At 41.8% G+C, this 17,850-nt stretch overlaps 1 protein-coding gene across 1 annotated transcript in view; it reads left to right on the forward strand.

Moving 5' to 3' along the window:
- LOC138946188 (uncharacterized) overlaps positions 1–17,850 on the forward strand; it is a 55,863-nt gene that overhangs the window by 923 nt on the left and 37,090 nt on the right. The window contains exons 2-15 of the mRNA XM_070317701.1: positions 235–617; positions 2,255–2,323; positions 2,815–2,866; positions 3,279–3,346; positions 3,923–4,003; positions 5,168–5,241; positions 6,714–6,851; positions 7,599–7,734; positions 9,202–9,290; positions 12,576–12,688; positions 13,515–13,585; positions 14,053–14,139; positions 14,614–14,936; positions 16,974–17,074. Coding sequence (XP_070173802.1) covers positions 235–617; positions 2,255–2,323; positions 2,815–2,866; positions 3,279–3,346; positions 3,923–4,003; positions 5,168–5,241; positions 6,714–6,851; positions 7,599–7,734; positions 9,202–9,290; positions 12,576–12,688; positions 13,515–13,585; positions 14,053–14,139; positions 14,614–14,936; positions 16,974–17,074 — 1,785 coding nt within the window. The remainder of the gene's footprint in view (positions 1–234; positions 618–2,254; positions 2,324–2,814; positions 2,867–3,278; positions 3,347–3,922; positions 4,004–5,167; positions 5,242–6,713; positions 6,852–7,598; positions 7,735–9,201; positions 9,291–12,575; positions 12,689–13,514; positions 13,586–14,052; positions 14,140–14,613; positions 14,937–16,973; positions 17,075–17,850) is intronic.

Raw genomic sequence — 17,850 nt, forward strand, 5'->3', positions numbered from 1 at the left:
TTGGCAATCTAGTGGCGTCTGGCATTATGGGGTTAGAGCTAGGACTGGTTGGTCCGGTGTCAGAATAATGTGACTGGGTGAGACATGAAGCCTGTGCTGCGACTTCTGTCTTGTGTGTGGCGCACGTTAAATGTCAAAGCAGCACCGCCCTGGTATGGCCCTTCGTGGTCGGCTGGGCGTTAAGCAAACAAACAAACAAACAAACCTTTTCTGGTTTACTCTCATCTACTGCAGGCAACAGAAGATCACAACACCACTACATTCCCTTAACTATGGTGGACCCTAGCCATGTCTTCCACATCGCCGACTACGCCGTGTTCGGCGTCACCATTCTCATCTCCATCAGCATCGGCATCTACTACGCCTTCGCCGGCGACCGACAGAGGACCACAGCCGAGTATCTGGTGGGTGGCCGAGCCATGAAATTTCTACCAGTCGCCATCTCTCTGATGGTGTCCTTTGAATCTTCCATTATGATGCTGGGCCTGCCAGCCGAGGCGTATGTGTACGGGATCCAGTGGTGGATCAGCACTGTGGGTTTTCTGGTGTCTCAGGTGGCGTCGGTCTTCATCGTTGTCCCACTGCTGCACCCGCTCAAAATCACCAGCGCTTACGAGGTGGGTAAACGGTAAAGATAAAAGGTAAAGGTAAAGGTAAAGGTAGTCCCATAATCATTTTTGGTCATCGGGGAGCGAGATGTTAGAAATCTTAAGGCGATGTGAGGCACTAAAATCACCACAGTGGTTAGAGCGCTTGCCTCCTACGCTGGAGGTGGTGGGTAAGATCAACACCAGTGTCGAATACGAATACCCGATTTTTCCGAGCGCTCTCCGGGGTACCTGACCCTATTGAAGGGAAGGCGAAGGCAGCGAGGGAGAGAAGTGGGCACCGTACTCATTAAGCTGGCCCTAAAAAGGTTAAGGCGATGTGTGGCACTAAAATTAAACTTGGAGAATACATGGAATAACTAAGTTTTCTGGGTAGTTATTGAAGTGAATTTTGAAAGGAAATGAAAAATATGTGAATACTATAGGACATAGACTGCCGTTGCTATGGAAACTGGCTTAAACAGCGTCATATTGGATTTCTAGGAAACGGTTTTACAGCAACATCATACATCAGAAATGCTTAATATTTGCCACACAGATACACATGACTTTTATCTAGAATCATACAGAACGATATTGTGAGAAAAAGGCTACAATTAAATTTATATTAATCTTTGAAATAAGGATTAATGAATCTGCGGTTAGAAATTCATTAATCCTTATTACACAAATTAATATAAATTTAACTGTAGTCTTTAGTAAAAATATCGTTCTATATGATTGTAGATAAAAGTCATGTGTACCTTTGTGCCAAAAATCATGCATTTCTGATGTATGATGTCGCTGTAAAATCGTTTCCTAGAAATCCAATATGGCGGCTGTTTCCATAGCAACGGCGATCTGTGTCCATTACTATTTACAAATTGTTCATTTATTGTTATAAGTAATTTCAATAACTACCAAGAAAACTAGGTTATTCCATTTATTCTCCAAGTTTATTTTTAGTGCCACACATCGCCTTAACTTTTGTAGGGCCAGCTTAATGGGTACGGTGCCCACTTCTCTCCCTCGCTGCCTTCGCCTTCCCTTCAATAGGGTGAGGTACCCTGGAGAACGCTCGGAAAAAATCGGGTATTCGTATTCGACACTGGTGTTGATCTTACCCACGACCTCCAGCGTAGGAGGCAAGCACTCTAACCACTTTGCCACTCTGGCTCTCGAGTTGGAATCATGCAGTAGATGATGTCGTATATATACTTAATACAGTTAAGTTTGTTCAATGCAAAAACAAAACAAAAAACCCATAACAATATTAACAACAAGAAAGTTCACATTTATGGAACGTTAAATCATAGACAAAAGAAAACAATCACAAAAACTTCGACCTAAATTCGGGGGTAATTTGTTACCATCGATTTGTGTCTGTTGCATATCTTGTTTGTCTACTTTAATGGCCGACTGGTCGACATTTTTGTGAAGGTTTTGCTTTGTTTATAGTTAAACGTTCCATAAACATATCTTGTCCTGTTTTATTTTAATAATATAGTGTTTGAAATACAGCTTGAAGTTTATATTTGTTTGCAAATGTATAAGGCATATCCTTGTTTAGTCTCTTAAAACGCTTTCAGTATGCAGTGCTTCCCTTTCTACAGTGTGCCAATCATTTCTGTTATTAACTCGCATATCTAAATGTCTGTATCTTTCAGTATTTGCAGTTCCGCTTCAACTCAAGAGCTGTTCGACTGCTGGGCAGCTTTCTGGGAATCTTGACAAATGTAAGTTATGATTTCAATGGTCTTAATAATAGAGTTTTTTTTATTCAAAAGCTGTGCCATTTGAAGCATAGAGCATTCCGGATGGGATGGTCATTGAGTGTCCGTACCTGCTTCAAAGCGAATGAATTTACCCTATGATTGTAAGGGAAAAGATGAACAGACAGAGGTGTTCTGACTTTCAGATAACAATGACAATGAATCATCTCACTCTGAGCTACCGTTTTGATAACACACAAGTGGTACAAATAGTGCATGTTTTGTTATGTTTTGTGCTGAAGTAAACGTTCCAAAAATGTAGCCTTTCTTGTTTTTTGATCATAAATGGTAAAATAGTGTTGAATTAATTCTAATTATTCCACGTTCACTGATCCCAGAATGCACAATGCTTTGCAACGTTATTTCATTGTTTTGGTAGAATAATACACCATCAAAACAATAATGTAACATTAAAAATGTTCGGTTTTTCAAACATATTATTGCTTGTCTTCCAGATCTGGTACATGGGTATCGTGTTGTTTGGTCCCGCCATCGCTTTAGAAGCAGGTAAGTAAATAGTCAACGGGCGTTGTTGTATTTTAAGAGAGAGAGAGAGAGAGAGAGAGAGAGAGAGAGAGAGAGAGAGAGAGAGAGAGAGAGAGAGAGAGAGAGAGAGAGGGAAAGAGGGAAAGAGAGAGAAAGAGGGAAAGAGGGAGAGAGAGAGAGGGAGAGCAGGGGGTGGGGGTAGACCGACAGACGGAGACACAAACAGACAGACAGACAGACAGACAGACAGACAGACACACACACACACACACCCACTGACACACACACACACACACACACACACACACACACACACACACACACACACACACACACACACACACACACAGACACACACATATTGTCAATCACTCAGTTTAAAACTTTCAACTATCTCACTCACTCACTGATCCAATCCGATTCGTTGTTTCAGTGACTGGGTTTTCACAGTGGGGGTCCATCTTCGTCGTTGCTTTTGTTGCGGTCGTGTACACTACCATTGTGGGTATATTACCGTCATCGACAATCCTTGATGTTGTTGTAAATGTTCAAGAAGATGGCAGTGTTCTGAAACTGAGACAAACTCTTGTTGAAAAGCGATAATTTTGACTTAGAAATTGGATTCATTCTATATTATTTTCTTTCATATTCAAGGGGCATAACTGCATTTTGTTCTGTTGACAAAAAACATTTAAGCTGGGACACCGTTCTTCTATTTTGCAATTTTTACAAATGTCATTGTGAGATTTTCTTTGCGTACGAATCATTTATTTTTTCTTGCCATTTTGTGCAATGTTCTGACTTTACTTTTTGGGAGCATATTGACCATTGGCCTGTTTTATGTACATGCTTTTATGATGTAAGGAAATGGGTATCTTTCTCTGTCTGTCTGTCTATCAATGGGTCTGTCTGTCTATTTATCTGTCTGTCTGTCTGTCTGTCTGTCTGTCTTTCTGTCTTTGTCTCAAGATAGGTTTTTGTGCTCTGTGTTATACCGTAGTACAGTCAGTCATATACTTGTTTCACTTTTATTCTATTTCATTTCGTTTCTCTTCAATTTGTTTATTTCCCTATCAGGGTGGACTTAAGGCTGTGATATGGACAGACGTGTTCCAAGCCTTCGTCATGTATGCTGGCATGTTCGCTATCCTCATCAAGGTACGTGATTTTTCACACGTTTGGATTAATTCTTACCCACAACGTAAAGAAGACCATATATTCATGGCGTTTAAAATGTTTTGCAGGCAGGTTCAGATGTGTTGAAGACCATTTTTCTTTGTATTTTATTCATGTCGATTGACAAAAACGTGTTTGTTATTGTTCTTGTTATGGTTGTTATGATATCTGGGCAATTTTTCGTCCCTGATTAACTCGACCGGGTTCCTTTTCAACATGTTTCGGTTTGCATTTTTTAAAGTATATAAATAACGTATAATGTATATGTTAATGCTTTGTAATTTTTTCCCCTGTGGTATTTTTTTTTAATCTATGTCGTGTGTAATCTGTTAATACCCCCCCCCACCCCCATTATGATAACTTACAGCGCAAAGAAACCAAGAAATGTGGGTATCATTTGCAACATTATTCTGTCTTCAACTGTATCGTTTTGAAGAAGATTAGCACTCAAATCGCATCCTGAACTCAGGTCAAAAATGAGTTACTTCCGTTCGGGTCTCATTTTATCCCTGACAGGATGCCTTGGTTTTCTTTCTGTGGGTAAGAAATCGATTTTTATTTTTATTTTACATATTTAGATATTTTCGTAATGTGTTATGGATATAAGCAGATTCGCGATCGTCGATAATGATTTTTCATGGTGTTGTGTAATTTTTAAATTACAAAGGAATTGACATGTAAGACAGTTTCAAGCGAGCTATCTTTCGCGGATGTATTTACTGTGCAAACAACTCTAAAGTGTCACGTGATAATCAACTTTGGCCTCGGCACGCGCCGGAGCAGACGATTTTTTTCTGTAACCAGTTGAGAGTGATGCAACCATATATCACTGTCTCCTTCCGACAGCAGTCTCAAAATTTCGACTTGTTTTGACCTTAGAACGATGTCTTTATCATAACTGTGAAGAACAGAACAGAGATCACTGTCGAAGTCGGCCAATCTGCTATCATTTTTGTCTCGCGAACACTGATCTCAAATTTAGATCAGTGCTCGCGAAAAACATATGGGAGATAACTCTGTATTCTTGTTTTGATAGATTCGCGCAATAATTTAGCATGCTGTCAGAGAGAAACTGGCAATAGCCGTGGACCGATGATTATCAGAATGCTCAAATCACACAATCATTGTCTTCACCTAACATTTCAGGGAACAATTGACGTAGGAAGCCCTGCCAAAGTTTGGGAGATCGCGAGAGAAGGAGGCCGCTTGAATTTCTTTAAGTGAGTAGTGAGTGAAGGAGATTGAGGAGGTATTACACACCGCTACGACCGAAGAGAAGTTAAAAATAAATTCCTGTTGTGCAGCGGGATAAAGTATTCCCTCATACCTCGGAGATATACCTTCACTCGCTCGCAGCGACGTCACGTGACATTTTAGATGGTGGAACAGAATGCTGTCGCTTATCGGCACTGGGTGCAGTGCCTTTGTAGTGCACTTGCACTACAACGGCACTGGGTCCAGTACCCGCTCCGGCATCGAAGCATTTTCCACTAAAAAGTGCACAAAATTTGACCTATTTCGTCGCCTATAGAGGACGGAAAGAATGTCATTTCAATGGTGTGATGACATTCTTTCCGTCACGTGACGTCGCTGCGAGCGAGTGAAGGTATATCTCCGAGGTATGAGGGAATACTTTAACCCGCTGCACAACAGGAATTTATTCTTAACTTAGCTTCGGTCGAACCGGTGTGCAATGGGTGGATTGAGGGTGTAGAAGAGAGAGAGAGAGAGAGAGAGAGAGAGAGAGAGAGAGAGAGAGAGAGAGAGAGAGAGAGAGAGAGAGAGAGAGAGAGAGAGAGAGAGAGAGAGAGAGAGAGAGAGAGAGAGAGAGAGAAAGACGTGCGTGCGTGCGTAAATGCGTGCACGTGTGTATCTGTGTGTGTGTGTGTGCCGTGTGTGTGTGTATTGTTTGTGTAAGTGTGTGTTTGTGTGTATATGTGTGTGTATGTGTACGTGTGTGTGTTTGTGTGTGTGTGTGTGTGTGTGTGTTGTGGGTGCCGTGTGTGTGTGTGTGTGTGTGTGTGTGTGTGTGTGTGTGTGTGTGTGTGTGTGTGTGTGTGTGTGTGCCTCCCGCCGTTGCCCCATCTAACATCGCTGTTGTAACAAACATTTTCACTGCAGTTTTTGCTGCCGGTGTAACACGAGCAAACTACTCCCACGAGAATTTTACTCCGGAGTAAAAATTTCGTACGAAAATGTTACTCCCTTTACGAAAAAAGTACTCCCCCATTACACGAGAAAATTACTCCCCACGACAGATGAGTTCCGAGTAAACGTTTCGTACAAAAATGTTAATTCCCTGACGAATACATAACGAATAAATTACTTCACCCTAACACGAGCAATTTAACTTCCCATGCCAGGTGTACGACATTTTTACTCCCTTGTCCCCTGTCAGACTTGGTGGTGGAAGGGGTGGAGGGAGGGTAGCGCGACATTCGTTTGCATGAGATCACATATTGGCATTATCCCTTCGCCCGCATCCCATTTTCGCGCACGAGATTTTTACTGGAAGTAAAAAAAATGGGGAGTAACAATTTCGTGGAGGGAGTAATTTGTTCGTGCGTTGGGGAGTTCTTTTCTCGTACGAAAGGTGTACTCGGAGTAAGCATTTCGTACGAATTTTTACTCCGGAGTAAATTTTTCGTGGAGTAAAAATTTCGTGTTACACCGGTCCGTGTTTGTTTTTCAGCTTCGACATTGACCCGAGAACACGTCACACGTTCTGGAACCTCTTTGTCGGTACTATCATCCGGGGCTTTGGCCTCGCTTTTAATCAGTCTACTATCCAGAGAATCAGCTCGACAAAGTCAGAAAAAGAAGCAAAATGGTGAGTTATTCACGATCAAAATATGCCCATGATAATCAGCTGGAATTTACAAAATATTCTACGAATGCTGGCTGTGTTTAAATTGTCTGATGCAAAGAGTGATCATTTTGTTTAAATTAAAAATGCTTTAACAACGAATCAAAAAGGAGAAATAGAGTAAGGGCTGGGCAATGTAATTCATACATTGATGAATTAACTATGGTTTTTAATTTTTTGTTAGTTAGGATGTTAGTCAGTTGTTATGTATCGAGCTGTTCGATTGATTGATATTTGATCTGCTCGGTTAATTTATTGAATAGTAGCTCGATATAGTTATTCCAATGGATGAAGTGATGAACAAACTGATTTAATTGTTGAGTAGTTCCTTTATTTGTTTATATTTGAATTACTTCATCTATATATATGTGTTATGTTCCTACTACCTATCCCATTTATTTACGTTATTATTCATTCATTTACTTATTTATCTATTCATTTATTTGTTTGTGTATGAAGGTATTTTCTTATTTCATTTATTTTCTTATTTATGTATCCATTTATGTATCCCTTTATTTATGTGTTAATATGTTTATTTATTTTTTTATTTATTTTTCTATTCTGTTTTTATTATTAACGTATTATTTCATTTCTTAATTTTTTAATTAATTAATTGATCAAGTAAGTAATTAATTAATTAAAATCTAAATGAGATAATTGATACATTGATTAATTCATTTGTTTATTATTCCGTTTTCTGCTGTTTTCCAGGGTTCTGCTGATCATGGCGCCGTGCTTTTTCCTGTCCCTATCCATGGCGTGTTACGAGGGGATCGTGGCCTTTGCCTATTACCAGACCAAAGGCTGCGACCCCCTGGCTTCCAAAAAGATCACAAATCCCAACCAGGTTCGGTCAAACGCACTTATTAGAAACTCGGATATTAGAAACATCGCTTATAGGAAAGCACCTTTCCCCCATGCCACTAAAAAAAACTCCGGATAAGATAAACTCGGTTAGAAGAATGCCTCTGTTGTAAGAGATAATGTCTCATTTGAGACCTCCGGGTTTTTGCTTGTTCCACCTTATTTAAAAACAAGTCGCGTAAGGCGAAATTACTACATTTAGTCAAGCTGTGGAACTCACAGAATGAAACTGAACGTAGTCCGCCGCTAGTGCAAAAGGCAGTGAAAGTGACGAGCCTGTTTGGCGCGTTTTAACTTTCTGAGCGTGTTTTTAATCCAAACATATCATATCTATATGTTTTTGGAATCAGGAACCGACAAGGAATAAGATGAAATAGTTTTTAAAACGATTTCGGAAATTTAATTTTGATCATAATTTTTATATTTTTAATTTTCAGAGCTTGTTTTTAATCCAAATATAACATATGTATATGTTTTTGGATTCAGTGAATGATGAAGAATAAGATGAACGTAAATTTGGATCGTTTTATAAAAAAGTTATTTTTTGTACAATTTTCCGATTTTTAATGACCAAAGTCATTAATTCATTTTTAAGCCACCAAACAGAAATGCAATACTGAAGTTTGGCCTTCGTCGAAGATTGCTTGGCCAAAAGTTCAATCAATTTGATTGAAAAAATGAGGGTGTGACAGTACCGCCTCAACTTTTACAAAAAGCCGGATATGACGTTATCAAAGACATTCATCGAAAAAAAGAAAAAAGAGTCCGGGGATACCATTCCCAGGAACTCTCATGTAAAATTTCATAAAGATCTGTCCAGTAGTTTAGTCGGAATCGCTCTACACACAGACACAGACAGACACACATACACACACACATACACCATGACCATCGTCTTGATTCCCCCTCTATGTTAAAATATTTAGTCAAAACTTGACTAAATGTAAAAACACACACCTGACAACTGTGCATACACTGCATGTGTTTCTTTCACAAGCGATGAGATCACTATGAGCTTTCGACTGAAGGAACATTTGCGGCTTGGAGAATAATAGACGAAATCCGGGCTTGTATCGGTTGTAAAAGAGTAAATACTCATGCAGTGCGTAATAAATTGTATGTTTTCCTTATGGACGCGTAGTTCTGCCAAAATGAAACATTTTGAAGGCTATAAAGCTCTCTTGTACAATATTATGCATTAAATCAATTTTATGACAACCTGTATGGCTCACCGGGACTGAGCAGCGACAGAAAAGAGATAGAGTTATTGTGCTGGTTGTCTTTGAGTGTTTTATTTACGTTTATTTTTGGTGAATCGTTTTATAGATGCAAATGTTTAGGCGGCATTGATAATTTAAGTGGACACCTTTTTGCCCCAGTAACAACAAGAATTTCAAACATTGGGAAATAACACATACTGTATTCTGTATTATCTTCGTGTCTTCTCAAGGTAATCCCGTTCACTGTAATGGACATCTTCCAAGATTTGCCGGGCATGCCGGGACTGTTCTTAGCCTCTCTCTTCAGTGCCTCGCTCAGGTTAGTATTCACAATGTTGACCCTGTACGCCAGCTTTTACAACCAGCTGAAAGCTATGCTTATCTTTACACTCAGATACCTCTTCAAGGAACAGAACATTGCGTAACGAAGCACCTATAGTTAAAGATGCACTCCTTCTCTTTCAAGCAATAATGGTCACACACACCCACACACACACACCCATACACACCCACACACACATACACACACCCACACACACACACACTCACCCACACCTACACACACATACACACCCACACAAAAACACACACACATACCTAAAGTGTGGATGGTTACCTAAGAGGCGGCACTGGGTGTAGTGCCTTTCTAGTGCACTTGCACTACAACAGCACTGGGTGCAGTACTCGCTCCGGCATCGAAGAATTTTGCACTAAAAAATGCACAAAATTTGACCTATTTCGTCGCCTATAGAGGACGGAAAGAATGTCATTATATTTAGTCAAGTTTTGTTTTGAACATTGTTATGACATTCTTTCCGTCAAAAAAGTCAATTTAACGGTGTTAAATGAAGCGACCATCCACACAATTAGGTTGCCATCCAGAGTTTAGGTTGCCATCCACGTGTGGATGGTTGCCTTATGGTGATTTAGGCAACCAAACCTGTGGAAACGGGGGTACACACACACACACACACACACACACACACACACACACACACACACACACACACACACACACACACACACACACACACATCATTCATAGAAAGAAGTTCTGGGTGTTGCGACGAGGAGGGCCGGAGTAGGCGAGGGATGGTGGTCAAAAGTAGGGAGGAACACTCCGCATAATCTGCATATTCTTCCCTCAACTTGACTCCTGTTATCTTTGAAGTAGAAACCCGACCACCCAAGCTTATAGTTTCCATCTTTTCATCATTATCATTTGTTTGTTGTGTAACTTGTTCGATGACTAGAGGCTCTTGTGAATATTTCTTTTTGTCATCGTTTAAACTCCCCACCTACTAACTTTATTTTCTCATTTTCTAACATTTGCTAATTTGTTTTGTGGAAACCTTGGTAATGTTGGGGTCCTGATTTGGCCTATATGGTCCGCTGGACCCAAAAAGCAACAATTAACTAACTTGGTAATGTTATTGTTATTGTAGCTATCGTTTTCGTCGTTGTAATCGTCGTTTTGATTTTTACATCGTTTTCTCTTTGTTCTCTCTAGCATGTTCCTAAATCCTGTCATATATATGGAAAGTCGACCACGCAAAGTTTGCTTCGCGAAGCTGCCCGCACGGAGCTTTAGCACTGTGTTTTCAATAAAAAGACTTCCCGAAGCTGCCCGCACGGAGCTTTAGCACTGTGTTTTCAATAAAAAGACTTCCCGAAGCTGCCCGCACGGAGCTTTAGCACTGTGTTTTCAATAAAAAGACTTCCCGAAGCTGCCCGCACGGAGCTTTAGCACTGTGTTTTCGATAAAAAGACTTCGCGAAGCTAGCCGCACGGAGCTTTAGCACTGTGTTTTCGATAAAAAGACTTCGCGAAGCTAGCCGCACGGAGCTTTAGCACTGTGTTTTCGATAAAAAGACTTCGCGAAGCTAGCCGCACGGAGCTTTAGCACTGTGTTTTCGATAAAAAGACTTCGCGAAGCTAGCCGCACGGAGCTTTAGCACTGTGTTTTCGATAAAAAAGACTTCGCGAAGGTGCCCGCACGGAGCTTTAGCACTGTGTTTTCGATAAAAAGACTTCGCGAAGCTAGCCGCACGGAGCTTTAGCACTGTGTTTTCGATAAAAAGACTTCGCGAAGGTGCCCGCACGGAGCTTTTGTTTGTTTGTTTGCTTAACGCCCAGCCGACCACGAACGGCCATATCAGGGCGGTTCTGCTTTGACATTTAACGTGCGCCATACACAAGACAGAAGTCGCAGAACAGGCTTCATGTCTCACCCAGTCACATTATTTTGACACCGGACCAGCCAGTCCTAGCACTAACCCCATGATGCCAGACGCCAGGCGGAGCAGCCACTAGATTGCCAATTTTAAAGTCTTAGGTATGACCCGGCCGGGGTTCGAACCCACGACCTCCCGATCACGGGGCGGACTCCTTACCACTAGGCCAACCGTGCCGGTCGCACGGAGCTTTAGCACTGTGTTTTCGATAAAAAGACTTCGCGAAGCTAGCCGCACGGAGCTTTAGCACTGTGTTTTCGATAAAAAGACTTCGCGAAGGTGCCCGCACGGAGCTTTAGCACTGTGTTTTCGATAAAAAGACTTCGCGAAGTCGACTTCGGGCTCAATTAAGGACCGCCTTTACACTGTGCAAGGAATCACTACATTGGGGTGTGCACGTTAAAGATCCCACGATTGACAAAAGGGTCTTTCCTGGCAAAATTGTATAGGCATAGATAAAAAATGTCCACCAAAATACCCGTGTGACTTGGAATAATAGGCCGTGAAAAGTAGGATATGCGCCGAAATGGCTGCGATCTGCTGGTCGATGTGAATGCGTGATGTATTGTGAAAAAAATTCCATCTCACACGGCATAAATAGATCCCTGCGCCTTGAGTCCGAGTCTGGAGATACGCGCGCGATATAAGACTTCATATAACAATAACAATCAATTGCGACAGCACTTCTCTTATCTTTGATTGGATTGTCATTTGTTTGTTTATTTGCTTAACGCCCAGCCGACCACGAAGGGCCATATCAGGGCGGTTTGGATTGTCAATCAACCAATCAATCAATCAATAGGACGCTTATATCGCGCATATTCCGTGGGTACAGTTCTAGCGCTCTGCAATGATGTCTTGTGAGATGAAATTTTATACGGCCAGTAGATTGCAGCCATTTCGGCGCATATTTACCTTTCACGGCCTATTATTCCAAGTCACACGGGTATAGGTAGACAATTATTAACTGTGCCTAAGCAATTTTGCCAGGAAAGACCCTTTTGTCAATCGTGGGATCTTTAACGTGCACACCCCAATGTAGTGTACACGGGGGGGTGTTCGGACACCGAAGAGAGTCTGCACACAAAGTTGACTCAGAGAAATAAATTTCCGCCGAACGTGGGTTTGAACTCACGCTGACAGCGGCCAACTGAACACAAATCCAGCGCGCTACCGACTGAGCTATGTCATTGTTACCACCATCTAGGGGATATTCTAAAATAGGTCACGGCATCATTTATTTATTTTCGTTTCTTGTTTTTCCATTGTAAATGAAAGACGTAAGGTCGAGATTCTTGTGAATGTTTGGTTTCGTCCTGAATTAAACGTTCTAATGATTTAACCTTCATTGTTTGTTTTGATTCTGACAGCACGTTGTCATCGAGTCTGAGCAGCCTGTCAGCCCTTCTATGGACTGATTTTCTTCACCACAGGTTGGACGGCATTTCAGAGTTCAAAGCCACAATGATCGCGAAATCCAGTGGTATGTTGATTGTGAAGTATCCTAGCTTTTTCAAACACAAAAACCAGTAGTATGTTGATTGTGAAGTATCCTCTTTTCAAACCTCTGTCTTTCGTAAAAGCTTATATGCTTAAAAAACCCAACTTCCAACCGTACTTAAATCCACTAGCACGGTTAACAGCTTTCATGGTCTTCTTCTTCTTCTTCGTTCATGGGCTGAAACTCCCACGTTCACTCATGCTTTTTATGTGTTTGACCGTTTTTACCCCGCCATTCAGGCAGCCATACGCCGCTTTCGGGGGAACAGCTTTCATGTTATTCTAAAGCTTCTAGTTTCTTAATAGTGTCTCCCCGTTTTTTAAATTTCTATTCTTCCTCGAAGCCTCAGTTCTTCCAAAAACACGTATTTCTAGCCTTGAAGCCCCTTTCCTTCTTTCAAACTTCTTTACCCTTCTTAAAAATGTATATCCCGTGTGAGACCTTCTATCCTTCTTGAAAGCTTCATATTTAAAAGGAATATCCTTCTGTAAAACTTCTTACTTTCTTGAAAGCCGCTTCCCTACTTGAGCGTCCGAATGCTGCTTACATCTTAAACAAATGAGGGAGAGCGTTATTTTAAGATCTGAGAAACAAAGGGACGTAAGCGCTGTAAATGCACATGACTTGTGCAATACAGTAAGCGAGAGTTAAACGGAACCAATCTCCTGGCACCTGTGAGAATAACCAGCATTGAAATGAACAAGCGATTTTCATCCTCAAAACGTAGTACGTTGTTCTAACAGTAAATCGTCTGTAAATTACTTATCTTTTTATCTAGTTATGATGAAAAAGAACATTTTGTTGGCAGTGGTGGTGTTTGGATTGCTGGGCTGTGGCGTTGCTCTGCTGGTTTCCCTCATCGGTGGTCCGCTTACTCAGGTAAGGATGATATTTTTCGCCCGCAAGGGCAATTAAACATCATTGAAATGAGTTGATGAGCTTATTTGTTTTACAAACAAATATCACTATGCAATAAGATATGATGAGACATCAGTTTCTGTCACATGACTACTATAAATGTAATTATGTAATTATTTTCTCGTGATTTTAATACAATGGCCAAGATAAACATTACTTCTTTTTAAAAATTTCAAATAAAAAACACGTTTTGTCTTTCCAGACGTCAGCTGTTCCGAGCTTCGAGAGACTGACAAATTTATACATTCACATCTTGAAGTCTGCCGGCTCATGTTGATGTCCACTTTCTTGACTTCATTTGTTTACATTCAGCATATTAGAACTTATTTGTATTACAATGGGCACATCAAAAATACACAACCGACAAACAATAATGATGCAATGATTCAACTTAAGGTTGTATAAGTATTTACGATTTTATGCTTTAGATCACAGGGAGTCTGTTAGCAGCATTCGGAGGACCCCTTACTGGTCTGTTTCTGATGGGATGCTTCTGTCCCTGGACCAATGCAAAGGTGCGATCTGTGTGTGCGTGTGTGTGTGTGTGTGTGTGTGTGTGTGTGTGTGTGTCAGTGTGTGTGTATCAGTGTGTGTGTGTCAGTGTGTGTGTGTGTATGTGTGTGTGCGTGTGTGCGTGTGCGTGTGTGTGTGTGTGTGTGTGTGTGTGTGTGTGTGTGTGTGTGTGTGTATGTACGTACGTGAGTGAGTGAGTGAGTAAATGAGTGAGTCATAAAGTGAATATCTGTGTCAGCAATCGCAACGAAGAGAGGATACGCGTATTACAATTAGGTTCTTGTGTGAATCTTCATCTTACATTTAACGTTATACATCCGTCAGCCTTATCAAGGTAATATTGTTGCCTTTAAATTCCTAGCACTGGTCTACATGTACTTCTAAATGTGGTGGAAAAGACCATAATTTTGTAAACGAAGAAAAAGTTATATGTTTTTGAATATAAATCTGACCTCATTCGATTGTTCTCTCCACAGGGTGCCCTCTCTGGTGGAATACTGTCGCTGATCCTCACCAGCTGGCTTTCCCTGGGAAAATCCTTCGCTAAAAATGTCAAACGAGCACCATGGCTGCCACCTGCATCCACTGACATGTGTTTGGCCAATCACAGCGCTTCTCTCTTCCAAACAACCACGCCCTCTGGCGGATACAGTTCCGGGTTCACGGACGCCATGTTGAATTTTACTCATCACGATTATGACATGGTTTACGGCTTTCAGTTCAACGGAGGTGACCATTATTCAACCATGTCTGCCGCCGCCATGGAAACGACGACGCACGCAGCTGTGGATGATGGACCGTAAGTAGGCTGGCCCAAGGGATGTAATGGACTCGATGCAATAGACTAACTCCGGAAATAACTCTGTCGGGATCGTATGGATTTAAAAACAACAACAAACTCTTGCGTTTATAAAGACACACTTTCCACTCATGTTCCTTGTCCAGTATTTCAGACACAAAACTCGCTTTGACTGACCTATAATGTCATGTGGGAAAGTTTGTCTCACTAAAAATAAAAGTATCCATTCTGTGACAACCCATAGAAACCCGACAGAGTTATTTCCGAACATCGTCTATTTGATGGATACACGGACAAGTGAAAATGAGGTTAGAATGGAATTTAAGTAGTTGAGATAATATAGCATTATTGTGTTGCTCTGCATTGGAAACAGGTAAGGAAAAAATGTGTCAGCATAGCTCCCCCCTCTGCTACCAAACGCTTGTTGTCAATAAAAAGCGACCATGTCCGTTTTAATTGCCTGGGAGTCCCGCAGCTACTACAGAAAGATGTAAAAGCTAAACATTCCTCAGCCCTTTTATAGTCAGCCATAAGCTAACCGCTGCACATCAACACAAACAAGCTTCACACATTCTCTGGTAACTTATCAAAACCTACGGGTCGCTTCTTATTGACAATGAGTGCAGAATACCCCCCCAACCCGCCCCCCTCTCGTCCGTTCCTTCCTTCCTTTCTCTCTACCTGTATTCCGGCATTTGTGTCCTCGTTCTATTCTTTGACTATAACTTTATTTAACTTTATTTCAACGAGTCAAAGATGATTTTGTTGTTGTTTCTTGTGTGTATACTTCTCGCCATTGGGAAATGTCCCAGTGGAAAACAGGGTAGTCAAACCTGGGGGTTGTGTAAAGTGACGTAGCCAACGTCTATTGTGACTAATCAAGATGGTACCGGGTCTAAAATGTAACAGATTCTTCGACTGAAAACCGGAAATCGACTCATTGGTGGGATAAAAACGTCATACACGTAAAAACCCACTCTTGCAAAAACACGAGTGAACGTGGGAGTTTCAGCCCATGAACGCAGAAGAAGAAGACAAAGAAGAAGAAGAAGAAGAAGAAAAAGAAGAAGAAGAAGATCGCCTTGCTAACTAGGTAGTTCAGTTGGTAGAGCACTGGACTTGTGATCGGAAGGTCGCAGGTTCGAATTCGGGCCGGGACGGACACGGGTCAACTTTATGTGCAGACCCAGAGACGAAAGCCATGTCCCACCCCCGTGTCACCACAATGGCACGTAAGAGACCTTGGTTATTCTGCCATAAGTGCAGGTGACTGAATAGACATAAACACGCAGACACCTGGGTAGCGCGACTCTGTTGCTGCTAGCTTTCCACTGGGAGGAAGCGACCCGAATTTCCCAGCAATGGGACAATAAAGTAATGAAAATGAAAAAAAAATAAAATAGTGTCGCTCTGTCGGGCTTCAATGAGTCTTTGGCGGGGCGTCAATGGACCATGACAACCTCGAAGTTTCAAATGGAAGTCTATCAATGTGTAATTCGACGGGCGCAGTGGTGTGGTGGTAAGACGTCGGCCTCCCAATCGGGAGGTCGTGAGTTCGAATCCCGGTCGCTGCCGCCTGGTAGGTTAAGAGTGGAGATTTTTCCGATCTCCCAGGTCAACTTATGTGCAGAACTGCAAGTGACTTAACCCCCATTCGTGTGTACACGTAAGCACCAGACCAAGTGCGCACGGAAAAGATCCTGTAATCCATGTTAGAGTTTGGTGGGTTATAGAAACACGAAAATACCCAGCATGCCTCCCCCGAAATCGGCGTGTGCTGCTCTAAAAACGGTCATACACGTAAAAATCCACTCGTGCTAAAAACATGAGTGAACGTGGGAGTCTAAGCCCATGAACGAAGAAGAAGAAGAAGAAGAAGAAGAAGAAGAAGAAGAAGAAGAAGAAGAAGAAGAAGAAGAAGAAGAAGAAGAAGAAGAAGAAGAAGAAGAAGAAGAAGAAGAAGAAGAAGAAGAAGAAGAAGAAGAAGAAGAAGGTGTAGTTTATGTTATGATGCCAATGTAACGCTGTGTGTGGCAGACAAGGCATCGAGGCGATCTACACCATGTCCTACCAGTGGCTGTCACCGGTCAGCATCCTCATCACCATCATCCTGGGTACAGCCGTCAGTCTCGCCACAGGTAGGTTTTCTGCCTATCCCTCCCCCACCCCTACACCTGCGAAGGTCGCCCCCTATACCTCTCTTTCTTCTCTACCCCCTTCTTTTCTATAAAACAAACGCTTCCGCCTAAGTTTGGATTAAAAAAAGGGTTTGTCTCCTTACACCCTCGCCAGCCCCATCCCCTATCAAACCAAATAAAAAACGATTCCAAAGTTGTTCAAATAGTCACAACATATGACTTCTGGTTCGGACGACTTAAATAAATTTTTCGAAATATTTAACTGTAATGAACTTTGTCCCTAACCCTGTTCCTGCCGTACAGACATAAACCCAGAGAATAGAGGTTCTCGACATTATGGACGTGCGGCCTTGGGAGCAACCAAACACACGAACATACACTTGCTCGCACGCACGCATGCACGCACGCACGCACGCACGCATACCAACACACATTCACATTCACCCTTTTATCTCACCCCCTCTCTCTCCCGCCCACATCCACACACACACACACACACACACACACACACACACACACACACACCCACACACACACACACACACACACACACAATCACACAATCACACACACACACACACACACACACACACACACACACACACAATCACACACACACACACACACACTCACACACACACACACACACACACACACACACTCACACAATCACACATACACACACACACACACACACACACAAACACACACACACACACACAGACACACTACACCTACCTTTTTATATTTAGTCAAGTTTTGACTAAACATTTTAA

The sequence above is a fragment of the Littorina saxatilis genome, linkage group LG13 (genome assembly GCF_037325665.1).
Source record: "Littorina saxatilis isolate snail1 linkage group LG13, US_GU_Lsax_2.0, whole genome shotgun sequence".
In the NCBI taxonomy this organism is placed as follows: Eukaryota; Metazoa; Mollusca; class Gastropoda; order Littorinimorpha; family Littorinidae; genus Littorina; species Littorina saxatilis.